The following is a 13,153-nucleotide window of genomic DNA, read 5'->3' on the forward strand; positions in this document are numbered from 1 at the left end:
TTGTCCTGATCCATTTTATGGAGCCTATACTGAAGAGCAAATACTAAATCAATTTCTCATTATACGCGCTGACACAGAAACTGTCAGTAATTGGTCTCTACACAGTTTTACTTTAACAATTAATAATAACAATAATAATAAAAGCTTTTGCTCTTTTAGCTTCAGTCATATTGAGATAGGATCACAGTTTTCATCTGTGAAACCTGCTCTGGAGGCACAAGTGGCTCACTTAATATATTAAACAATTCAATATTGTCATGTTTTTTTTGTTCATTGTTTTGTTCTGTGCCCCCATTATTATCATAAATCTGAGATTAAAATCAGAATTCAAATATAAAAGTCTGACTTTATTCCCAGAACTGTATTAAAAAAGTCTGAATTGTGAGGGGAATTTTTTTTTTTGAAATCTAAGGTAGAAAGAACTAAAAATTCTGAGGTTAAAGAGGCTAAATTCTGAAACAATTAAAAATTCTGAGAGTAGAATCAAAAGTCCAAGACTAAAGGCAGAATTTGGAGGTAAATGTTTGAAATCTGAGGTTGAAAAAAAGTACAAATTCTGAAAAAAGTCACAATTCTGATATTAAAATCACAAATTTGACACCAAAGTCTGAATTTAGAGATAAACATTTGACTTTAATACCAGAAATTTTAAAAAAATTCCGGAATTGTGAGGAACAAAAAAAAGTCTGAATTCTGAGATGGAAAGAAAGTAAAAAATACTGAGATGAAGGTTACAATTCTCAGAATAAAATCAAAATTCTTAGATCAAAGTCAGAAATCTGAGGTAAAAGTCAGACTTTAAAACAAGAATTGTGAAAAAAAGTTAAAATTCAGAGAAAAAAAAATCTGATTTTTTTCTCCCGGTGGCCCTAATCCGCTTATTTACATTTATTTATTTGCATTTATTATTTTTTGTTTCTTTATTTATGTATTTATTAACTTTGGTTTAAATATTCACGCTTCTCCCCACTTTTCACGTTGCATCCATTCTCGCGCAGACGTTTGTCCTCCGCGGCACCCGTAGGCTGCGACATCCGATGACGTTTCCGTTGAGGAGGAGTTCCTGCTAATCCAAACACAGACGGGACCAACATCCACGGGATTATTATCGATATCAGGACCGTTGAAGAGCGTCGGGATGGCAGCTCAGAAGATAAACGAAGCCCATGAACACATCGCTAAAGCGGAGAAATGGTGAGAAACGACAGAAATGAGAAGATTTATCCGCGGAGCTAGCAGCAGTTTATGTTGCTGTAGCTAGCTGCTTTAAGGCCACCGTAGCAGCTTATTTATTTGTATGTCGCACACAATACTGCGACATTAATAAACATTTAATAGACACTTATTCTCAATAATAGTATTTTCTTATTATGGTTGCTTAGCCTGATTGTTATTAATTCATTATTTTAATGTTGTAGCTTAAAGACGAGTCTGACAAAATGGAAACCTGACTTTGACAGTGCGGCATCAGAGTACGCCAAAGCAGGTAACACAGACCATAAACCCGGTTTTATACCTGGAGAGAGAGAGAGAGAAGGTTTTTAACGAGTTTATAGTAAACTGTCTCTGTGTTGATCTTTTGTTTGTAGCTGTTTGCTTCAAGAACGCAAAGCAGTATGAGCAAGCTAAGGATGCTTACCTGAAGGAGGCTGAGTATCACACAGAAAACAAGACGTATCCTGCAGATAGCATTTAACACCCATTACATGTTTAAAGGTTTTACACCACAACTCATTAATTTACGTTCTGCTGCCATTAATAACCCAGATCTTTCTGTACATTTATGTAGAACTTCACAGAGTTGCTAACAAATGGTTCTCCAGGTTTTTTTAAAGGTTTTCTGTCAAAGTTTGATTATTTTTTCACTCATCCCGTTTTAGTCAGCTTTATGCTGACCTGGACAGCATAAAGTTCTGGACAAAAAAAGAGCCTGCTGCCCTGAACTCCATTAAAAGCCTTATTGTTATTCCACCAAATATTGATTTCTGAACTCTTCCTGAGTTTAAACATTAGTATTTTTGTTTCTAAATTAATATGAACCTGTTTCCTTTTCTGAAAGCACTGCATTTTTGTTGTTGTTATTTTGACCATTTCTCATTTTCTGCAAATAAGTACGAAATCTTTGCTTGGAATTTCAGAGACATGTCAGTAGTTCATAGAATAAAAGGACAATGTTCATTTTACTCAAACTTACTCAAAAGTAAAATCAGAGAAACCGATCATTTTAAATGGTCTCTTAATTTTTTTCCAGAGCTGTACTTTGAGACAAAGTTGTGCAGCACAGAGAAGGACAACTATCATACTGTTACTAAAAAAAAAAAAGACAGTGCTCAAATTCAAAAATACAATGTTTCTACCAGGGGTGTCCAAGCCTTTCATCACACGAGCCAACAAAATGAAATATAATCAAGCAAATAATGAGGTTTTTGTTGGGAAGGAATATTATTCATTGTAGATGGCAAAGTTAAAAAGGATTTTGCATGTTTTCTGTTCTAAAAGAAAGTCGTCTGGTTTTCAAATGCTTGAAAAGTGGCTTGGTTGAGCAAGTCTTGTGAAAGTGTCCAGTCCTCCTTTCACTGACACTAGTATGTTACACTGCAAAAACACAAAATCTTACCAAGTATTTTTGGACTTGTTCTGGTTTTTATTTGAGGCCACATCTGGATTATGAATGTACTTGAAGGACTTGTACTTGTACTTGTTCTGGCAAATTATATTGATAGAAACACCAATTAAACTACTAAAATGTGAATATTTGTTGTTTTCTTCTTAAACTTAAATAACTTTTTGTCACATTAATGTCATTTGGTAGAATACGATAAAAGCTGTTTTGATTTCATTGATAAAATATTTACACACACTACTGTTTTACTGAAGGCTTATTTATGCGTCTCTGTAAAGCCTAGAGGGCCACATGGAAAGTTATGGTGGGCCAGATTTGGCCCGCGGGCCTTCGGTTTGACACATGTGGTCTAGTTCTTTGTTCAAATGTTTTAGTACACCTAAAGTAAGACAAAACTAACTTACAAGGAACTTTTCAGTCAGATAAATGAGCTTGTTTTAAGTCAATATTTAGTTAATATTAACGAAAAAGTACAGATTATTTCACTTATGACATTTTTTCCCATTTTATAAGTGAAATAATCTGCCAATGGAACTAGTGCTTTTTAAATCAATATCAATTATTTACTTAAAACAAGCTCCCATAGCTTGCTGAAAAGTTATTTGTAAGTTAGTTTTGTCTAATTTCAAGCACCAGTAACCAGATCAAAAATACTTGGGAAGATTTTTTATTTTTCCCTTGTAACTAAATGCATAGATAAATCCATCACTGTTTAATGTCCATTTTAAGCCTTATGTCTTCAACATGCGTCCATGTTGTGTTCTCCACATTTCCTTAAATTGATCTACAGACTCTTTCATGCTGCAAAGTAAGTATCATTAATTACATTTGACCCGCTGCAAACATGAAACTTGCCGTTTATCTTGGCTTATCTGCCCTCCTCTTCCTCAGGGCTATTGAGCAGGCAGGGATGATGATGAAGGTGAGTGCTGGCAGGACTTTGTGATCCACTGGGAGGAGATATTCATCCGGTGTGGATTAACCTGCCTTGTTACAACAGGAGCAAAAGAAAATGCCAGAGGCCATCCAGTACATAGAGAAAGCCTGCATGATGTACATGGAGAACGGGACGCCCGACACCGCCGCTATGGCCTTGGATCGGGCCGGAAAGTAAAACCAACGCTATTTTCTCCTTAGAGAAGCAAAAGAGTTAACTTGCGTGATAAACAGTCAGCTGACACTGTGGTTTTCATGCCTTCATCATAGTCTGTCGCATTACGACCACACCTTTAATTAAAGGTTTTAAATTCCAGTCCTTAAAGGCTTAATCCCTGTGAATTTAACTCAATTAATTTATAAAAATAATTCATTAATCCCGGAAGGAAATTAAAGGTTTTTGTAAAGAGCTGCTGGAAAGATCTCCTGTAGCAGTCTGTATTACAGCTCTTCAGAAGACGCCTCTTATTGAAGACACTGTTATTATATTACATAACAGCCTCATGAAGAGATTGTCTGTAGGGCTGAATCGATTAATCTATTATCAAAGTAATTGTAAACTAATTTAGTAATCAATTAATCGCGATTAGTCAGACTCAAAAAGAGGCCATTTGCTGGAAGAACATCACAGAGTAATGGATTACTAAAATAATGTTACTTGCAGCCCTAACTGTTCTAAATCTTTAAGTCTTTTAAAAAATATATTATCATTAATAATATTATTATTACTATTAATAATTAAGTGAATCCTGAATGTGTTTGGTTGCCCTGGAGTTTATTTAATATTGTCAGAGTACAAATACACATATTGGATTAATTTTCACATTTTTATTTGCAAAATATTTTTGAAAACAAATTAATTTCACAATTTTCCAACACTTTTTGTTTGTGTGCCACATAAAATCATTAAAATACACCGAAGTCTGTGATTATAGACCATTAAAATGAGAAAAACCTAACAGATAGAGGACCTTTGCAAAGCACCGCAACATTTTAGCTTCTGGCACTTTAGCATTAGTGTCTGGTCATAAAAACAAATGGTGCAAACAACTGATTTTCCTCTGAACTAAAACACATTTTTCCTCCTCAGACTCATAGAGCCCATAAATCTAGAGAAAGCTGTTGACCTTTACCAGAAGGCGGCAGGTGTATTTGAGGTGAGAATTGATTCAGAAGTTGAATAATTCAGATTTTTTTGGTTATTTTGCTATTGCTTAACGACATCGTGGTGTAACGTTTGCAGAACGAAGACCGTCTGCGTCAGGCGGTGGAGCTGCTGGGAAAAGCCTCCAGACTGCTGGTCAGGTTAAAAAGGTGAAAGATTATTTAGTTGTAGATTTCCACTGGATTGTTTAACACACTGTGTGCACAATTAGTGCTATTTTTGAGGATTAATCTTTTATTAATTACCAACTATAGCGCTCAAATAAGCCTTTTTGCTGCCTTTTTAGGAAAATATGTAAATGTGCACAATTATTGTGCAGAATTATCACGCAACTAAATTAAAAACACATTTTTCCATCCCACTTTTTAAAACTTTATCTGTTTAGGTGACCCATGAAGTCAGAAAATATGCCTGGAAATGATGATGATGTGTTGAAAATATTAACCTACATGGTGGTTGTGCTTGCGATGTAGAGTAGATAATGTGATTGTGATAGAAAAGTGATTACATTTATTTTAAACAGGCTGGACGAAGCTGCAGTTGCTCTGCAAAAAGAGAAGAATATGTACAAAGAGATTGAGAACTTCCCCATGTGTTTCAAGGTGGGTCTGCTCAGGTTCTGGTTCTGGACATGACCGGGTCTGATCCTGAAGGAAAAGCAGTCAGAACTGTTCATGGTTGATTTATGCGGCTCTGTTCAGTTATCTGTTAGGGTAGAAAAGAGTTAAAGAGTTTTATTCCTTCCTTCCTTCTTTTTGCCATAAATTGCTTTGTTTTGTCAGAAATCTTTTAGTTTTTTGATCAATTCTTTCTTTGTTTTGTTATAAATTCTTCCTTCACTCTTTTCTTCACATGAACTCAGTTTAAAGCGACCAATTACAACTCAGAGTGTTAATTGAGTCCCTATCGCTGACCTGACCTCCTGATGTAATGTTCTGATGCTTTAGAAAACCACAGCCCAGGTTCTGGTCCATCTTCACCGTGGCGACTTCGTGGCGGCTGATAAATGTGTCCGGGAGAGTTACAGGTACGGGAATGCGCCGCCGCCATCTTTAACTTTAACTTTACGATCATTAGTGAAGGTGCTGGTTATGTAAAGTGTTGCGTCTCCGCCAGTCTGCCCGGCTACAGCGGGAGTGAAGATTGCGTTGCCATGGAGACGCTGCTGCAGGGCTACGACGAGCAGGACGAGGATCAGGCCTACCGCGTGTGCAACTCCCCTTTACTGAAGTACATGGACAACGACGTGAGTACTCTTACTAAGAAAGTATTCTCACGGCGTTTTACATAACTTTAATTGAGAAGTGGAGGAAAAACTATACATGGGTTTAAATTTTACCAATAAAAATCTGGAAACAAATCTGTCTCCAGGAGATGAATAGCATCTGTAAACATGAATGTCCAATTTACAATTAGATTTTGTGTTCTTCTGTGACTAAATGAAAAACATAAATTTTTTACACAATTAATGGACCAAGCGTCGGAATAATGAATAGAATAATCAATAAAATCGTTCGTTGCAGTTCTACATTGTAACATTGTTACAATGTTACATGTATAGTAATGTTATAACACGCAATATTACATGTGTTGCATTGTAACACATGTTACGATATTGTAACACGTGTTACATTGTAACACTGTAACACATGTTATAATGTTACATGTAACGCGTATTGCATTGTGCTGCGCAGAGCGTTTGCTGTTAGAACCTGGTGGCTGGTACTCTAAAGAAAACTCTAAAATCCTGTTTAGAGTTTTCCAGACAACAATACAAAAACATGCCAGAATTACAAAAGTTTTTTTTTGGATTGTTGTAACCATTAAACAATCTCCTCTTCAGTTCAGTTTTGTAGTTGGAGACACATTGTTGATATTACCATTATAAAAGAACTTGCAATTAAGCAAGTATTAGCTAAACCCAATGTAATTTTTATATTGAGGTTCTTGTTAGCAGGTGCTGAAAATCACTAATAAAGTAACTTTTAATTTAACTTAGTTACTTTCCAAATCAGGTAATAGGCAATCTAACTAAGTTACCTTTTCAAGGAGTAATCAGTAATCCGATTAAAGTTACTTTTTCAATGTAACTGTGCCATCACTGGTTACACGTTACATTGTTTTACAATGTAAACTTGTAAAACAATTATTATATAGTGCTACATCTGTCTGTTAAGTGTAAAAGTTTCTAGAACTTTATTTTACAAAGTTGCCTAATTTTTTGTCACTGAAACACAAAAGTGAAAGTAGAAAGTGTCTAATATAAATATGTATTTAATGAGTTAATAAGATTGTTCCTACAATTTTAATACCTTTAATTCTCTTCAAAGGTTGATCTAGTTCATAACAGTGTCTCAAAAGTAAGTGGTAATTACATAAATATTTTTTAAAAATCCTTTTCTGAATTTCCAGTACGCCAAACTGGCCATTTCCCTGAAAGTCCCTGGAGGAGGAGGGAAGAAGAAGAAGGCCGCCGCTGCTCCACAAGGGGGCGCCGGCGGGGCGCCTTCAGCTGCAAAGGACGAGGAGGATGACGAGTACGAAGGCGGGTTGTGTTAACCTGTCGCCACCAGAACCTCCTCTGTGTTCAGAACCTTTTCAACGCAGACGTTGGCCTGTTTGATCTCTAACAAGCTGATAAAAAAAGGAGAAAAACCCAAACGTTCCAGCCAGAAGAGCATATCGGGCCTCTTAAGTTTGTTCTTCTGCCTGGCGCAGGAACGTGTTCTGTTTTGTGTCGTCTCGGTGAAGCTGTACATTTTGCTGTTATTGTTAGATTATTAACTATAAAAATACTCTAAACGCGACTGGATCAGTGGATAGGTGTTTTATTTGTACAGAGATAATTTATTCAGTATTCACAGCTGCTGGGAATGATACCGAAGCAATATGCAATCACACTGGTAATAATGCATGTTTAAAAACAATAAAATGGTCATGCAAAGTCAAATATGATGCATTTAAGAATCTTCCAGAGTGACCCTGTTTGTCTTCAGCATCAGTGATTACAATAATAACAATCAAATATACGCTAAGTTTGTTCTTCTACTTCAAGGTGTGTGCTACCTTAAAATAAAGAAATATAGTCCTGTGTGTACCGCCATTTTTTATTTACTTTTGCAATGTATAAATCAGAGAAACTTAAGTGGAAAACATAAAAAAGGGACCATGATGTGTTGTCAGTTTATAAATGAAATATTAGGCTTATTAAGATGATAAAGTGGTTGTTTACATTTTTTATTTATTCCTTTTCCCGGTCATTTCCTGTTTACTCCTCAACCAGATTCCCAAACTTTGCACACTTCTCAATAAACCTGTTCTGCGGCCCTCGACGGCTCTTGATGTGTTTCACTTCCTTTACAAAACGAGCAGATTTTCCACATCAGTTGGAGTCTAACGGCAGCTCCAGAACGGCTTTCCATCCCTGATGAGGCTAATGCTTTCTGTCTGTAAAAGTCAGATTTAATGCGTTTGCAGTAAACGACTGCAGCCGGGCATTAGGAGGAAGCGAGAGTTAATCCAAGGAAAGGTTTTTTTCTATTATGGAAAATCCTATTAGAGTCTTTTCCAGTTTTGTTGCTGCGAAAACAAATATTTTAAAAGTACAGTTGTGCCTCAGGTTCTTTAAGAAATCATTGAACAATTAATTTAATTCACTAATTCAGTTTTTAAAAAGTGGGGCTCACCTTTATTATACACACAGTGATGCAGTTCAAATGCTAATTTCAGATAATTTTGATGAAAAGTCCTCACAGTTAATTAAAACATGAAATCCAGCTTTCAGAATATGTTTATTTACGGTACCGGATATCCTTCTACTACTTGACTGGAGCTGCTTTTGTTTGTATCGCTTACTAGAGAGGAGATTATGTTATTTTATTTTTTCCAAATGCACTTTGTATCTTTATGAAAGTTTACTTTTAAGTTAGTTGTGACTTATTTCAAGTGTACCAAGATATTTGACTAGAAACTAGACATGTTATTTTGGAAGTGTGTGGTGGATAATAAGAGAAACTGGACTCACCACGGAGAGCTTTTAAGCCCCTCCAGAAGATGCTGGTTTGCTGGGTCTCCAAGCTGCTGCTCCTGACATTTTCCTCCTTAATGGACATATCGCTCTAAGTCTCCTCTACATGAACAAAAAGGAAAAATCCTCCCACATGGGTACAACACAGAATTTTACCAAGTATTTTTGGTTTAGTTTCTAGTGATAAGACAAAACTAACTTACAATTAACTTTTCAGATAAATATAAGAGCTAATTCCTTAATATTGATAAAAACAAAAGTACTAGTTTCATCTGCAGGTTATTTCAGTATAACAAAACATTTCCCCCGTGTTATATGAAACAATCTGCCAATAGTAGTAGTACTTTTTCATAAATATTAAGGAATAATTTTCTTAAAACCATCTCCAAAAAATTCTCAAAAAGTTATGGTGCGTTCCCACGACACATCAAGTTCGAGGTGCGTTCACACCAAATACGTTTCGTTCGTCTGGTTTACATTCAAAGTCTATGTGGAGGCGCGTTGAGGGCGCATCAGATATGTCAAAATCACTCTAGCTGTTGTTCACCGTTACCAGCTTATTTGTCAGATATGTTAAAGCTCCAAACACGCCGCAACTCCACATAAAATGTAAACCGGAGGTGCCCAACGCTCAAAATGCATTTGGTGTGAACGTACCTTTACTAGTAAGTCAGTTCTGTCTTATTTTAAGATAACTAAGATATTTGCACTAGAAACTAAACAAAAAATACTTAAGAGTTTGTGTTTTTGCAGTGTTCGAGAAACTGGACTCACCAGAGAGCTTTTATGTCCCCCAGAAGACGCTGGTTTGCTAGGTCTGCTGCTCCTTAATGGAAAAATTACCCTCTAAAATCTCTGCTTTATGAACTAAAAGAAAAACTCCTTCCATGCCACACAAAATCTTACCAAGTATTTTTATATAGTTTCTAGTTCAAATATCTTAGTGCACTTCAAATAAGAAAAAACTAACTTACAAGTAACTTTTCAGCAAGATATACAGTAGGTGCTTGTTTAAGACAGTAATTCATTAATATTGATGAAAAAGTGCTAGTTCTGCACTATAGCAAGACATTTTCCGCTTAAGTGAAATAATCTGCCAGAGGAACTACTACTTTTTCATAAATATTAAGGAATTATTTACTTAAAACAAGCTCTTATGTCAGTTTTGTCTTCTTGGTTTTACTGGCGGTTGGCAACAAACTTTTAGTAGCATCACCGCCACCTACTGGTTAGTTATTATCTATCTATCTACATATATACATTTATATTTACATATACAGTATATATTCTAACAACATAAATAAAAAATAAATATATTCTACCTATAAATATATATATATATATACATACACATACAAATACTTATACCTAACTTTGTATTCTTCCCATCTATTTATCATACATACATTCACAAACACCTTTACTATAATCAAATTCTATGAAATAATTTAGTTTTCTTTAAAAATCAATTTTTTTATGTTTACTCCCCAAATTCTTCCTCAAAAGATTTAATAAATTAACCTTTTCCTCAATACTTCAAACCTCATGTATCTTCTCTCTTTTTCATATTTATAACCTTCTTAGTATTCAAGCTTGTCAAGATATTTGCAGTAGAAACCAGACAAACATACCGGTACGATTTGGTGGTTCTGCAGTGTGGCCTCTAAATGATCCAGCTGTTTTCCATCATCGTTTTCTCCCACAGTCTCTCCAAACAAAGCACCAAAAAAAACCTTTCAAGACATCTTTTATTTGCACATCTTGTCACATCGTCTTAATATACAGCTACGATTTCACATATCATTCCTCAGCGCCCGGCCCCTTCAGTAACATGATCCCCCTGTATGTACATGTTCTGAAAATTATTCATGGCAATAGTTAAGTTTTTCAGTCATGCTAAAATGTTATTTAATGCATAGTCTGGACCAAAGGGCTCGTGTCTCTCAGCCCTTTTTTGTGAGGAAGCGTTTCTTCTCCTGTCTTTCTGTGAGTTTATGGGTGATGAAGACTCAGACTGAATTAATGTAACTGATTGGCAATGATCTCATTTTTTTCAAAGAAACCCCCCCACCCGTCCTTCCCAAATGTGCAGTAAACAAATTTGACTTCAGTCCATCTATTTATATTTCATGCCATTTAAATAGTTCTCACCTTTTCTACAATCTCACATTCTTTTAGATGCGTTAAAGCCTACAGGTACAACACAAACGTATCGGTGAAAACGGCTCTTCCTGAGAAAGATGTGTGATTCTGAACAGGTTCAGTTCTTCTCATACAAACAAAATAAGGCAAGAAAGTCATTTTTTTCTCATTTCAGACTGCCTTGTGTGAAGAAATGTAATAATTCTCTGTCACTAATTGACTTTGTTTTGTGTGCGCTCCCATCGTTGCTCGGTCCCGATCCGACAGATCCTGTTTGGAGAGTCTGGGATTGAGCTCGTCTGGTCCTCACTGTGCTCATGCTCGTCAGTGGAAAGCCCTTAAATCAGTAAAGCTGCAGCCACGTTTCACGCTGAGCAGTAGAAACAACTTCTGCAGCTGAAGATTTGTGCTCAGTTTCACTGCTTTTCACCCTTAACAAGTAAAATGTACCAGTTTAAGTTAAAATCAGTGTTTCTGCGAGGCATCATGGCCGACTGAGCGCCGTTTTGTGCTCACGCAGTTCCCCTGAAAAGCTCAGCGTCGTCTCCGTTTGTCACTCGGTTTTCTCCCGGGTCCACTTGATCATCGTCTCCGGCGAGCGGTAGAGGAAGATGAGTTTGGCGTACATGTCCTCCTCCAGGTCCAGCTCGCCCGTCTCTCGCACCAGGAAGATGTCGGTGCACAGCTTGAGGATGCGGTCCACGTTGGGCAGCTCCTCGAACATGATGGTGTGGGAGATGCCGCTGAAAAACTCGCGCACAAATTTCCCGATGACCAGAACAACGGAGGCGTATAGACCCATGATTCTAGACGGGCACAAAAAGAAAGAGAGTTAGACCCGGTGTCAAGCAGCTGCGTTTACATTAAACGATTAATCACAATTAATTGGATTGGTCAGAATAGTTGCGATTAATCAATTATTGAAATAATTATTGAAATCAGCCATCAAATTGCTCAACACCAATAATCCCCCAATCAGACTGTCTGAAAGTTCAATATTGTTTTTACATATTTAGCATTGTATTATTATTTGTATATTAATACTAGATTTTTTAAAATTCATGTATTATTTTTAATTGACACTGAGGGCAACACAATCCATTGAGTGCTTTAAAAAGACCGTAAGACATTTCTTTTTAGCTAAATGTTTGGTTCTTCTTAGATATTGGTTTCAATCTCTTATTTTTGCGTCTATTCACTTATTTAATTACTTTTGCTTGTTTTCTTTGTTTCCTGCCCTTTGAGATCTAAAGACAAAAAGGGTATTATAAATAAAAAACATTATTATTATGATTGCACTAGTAACACTTGTACATATGTATATGTATTTATAGTCACGTAGTTTTTCAGTATTTTTTGTGTATTCCGGTAACCAAGCAATTACATTTTGTAGCCAAATTTTGCTGTCTTGTCTTCATGCAATGGCAATGAAGTAAGTTTAAATTTAATCTAATCGATTAATCGTTAATTGGAGCAAAAAAACAGCAGAAACTTAATGCCTTTAAATCTAGACTGTTTGGATCTGCTTTTGAAACATAATAAACGGAAATTTTAATAAAGGCTCTTTACTAAATACAATATTTCAATTCTTGTGTTTTATGATGTCAAGGAAAACCAACATTTAGTTTTATATTTCCCTAATCTCATTTAAATTACCTTCAGTTAATATCAGCTGGAACATTTTATACTGTAGTTTGTCGTGCTTGAGTTGTTTTTGTTTTTGTAAAGGACTTTGAATGGAACTGATGCTGAAAATATGCAAAGAACAATAAACTTCTTCTTCTTCTCTTCCTCATACTGAGCGTCCATTTTGAATGCGAGCGGAGGCGTTTCTGTTTGTCGGTGCGTACCCGTATCCGGCCAGGAAGCCCAGGCTGGGCGGGCTCACTTGGTCGCTGAAGACGTAGATGTTCAGGCCCGGTTCGTTTTTGGTACCGATGTTGCCTAAGAGCCCGGGGTCAAGCTGGTTCACGATCCACCATTCCTGGATCTGATCAGAGGCGTTGTGGGCTCGCATCAGAGTGAGGGAAACGTTGAACATGTTTTCACCTGAAACGAAAACAAAACATATAAATAACAAGAAAACAGGTAGGTCACTTACAGTTAAAACGTATTTTAGTAGAAATAAATCACTGACTATTTCAGAATTAACTATTCTCTGATTTTGTTGTTTTTTTTAAAACTAAAATAAATAAAAAAATACGGACAGGTTGTACAAACTATTTTATTTACACACATAAAATAATCAGATTAATTTTTT

General features: G+C 36.1%; 2 protein-coding genes across 5 annotated transcripts in view; one reads left to right on the forward strand and one right to left on the reverse strand.

Annotated features, from left to right (window-relative positions):
• Positions 1 to 1,005: 1,005 nt before the first annotated feature.
• On the forward strand, positions 1,006 to 8,056 carry napgb (N-ethylmaleimide-sensitive factor attachment protein, gamma b). Its single transcript, XM_028021609.1, has 12 exons — positions 1,006 to 1,194; positions 1,419 to 1,486; positions 1,590 to 1,674; positions 3,414 to 3,431; positions 3,515 to 3,545; positions 3,624 to 3,733; positions 4,650 to 4,716; positions 4,803 to 4,873; positions 5,248 to 5,326; positions 5,672 to 5,751; positions 5,841 to 5,970; positions 7,137 to 8,056. Exons 1-12 carry the CDS (start codon positions 1,139 to 1,141, stop codon positions 7,281 to 7,283), a joined length of 942 nt encoding a protein of 313 aa, XP_027877410.1. The 5' UTR covers positions 1,006 to 1,138; the 3' UTR covers positions 7,284 to 8,056.
• Positions 8,057 to 10,481: 2,425 nt separating this feature from the next.
• The window catches only part of piezo2b (piezo-type mechanosensitive ion channel component 2b), a 126,538-nt gene continuing 123,866 nt past the window's right edge, over positions 10,482 to 13,153 (reverse strand). For 2 of the 4 annotated variants that reach the window (XM_028020831.1, XM_028020829.1), the window contains exons 52-53: positions 12,744 to 12,942; positions 10,482 to 11,699 (exon numbers count right to left, since the gene is read on the reverse strand). In XM_028020831.1, the coding sequence (XP_027876632.1) occupies positions 11,447 to 11,699; positions 12,744 to 12,942 (452 nt within the window). In that variant the 3' untranslated portion in view covers positions 10,482 to 11,446. The remainder of the gene's footprint in view (positions 11,700 to 12,743; positions 12,943 to 13,153) is intronic. The other 2 variants (XM_028020830.1, XM_028020832.1) reach the window with 1 other exon arrangement.

This window comes from Xiphophorus couchianus, chromosome 6 (assembly GCF_001444195.1).
Source record: "Xiphophorus couchianus chromosome 6, X_couchianus-1.0, whole genome shotgun sequence".
NCBI classification, from domain to species: domain Eukaryota; kingdom Metazoa; phylum Chordata; class Actinopteri; order Cyprinodontiformes; family Poeciliidae; genus Xiphophorus; species Xiphophorus couchianus.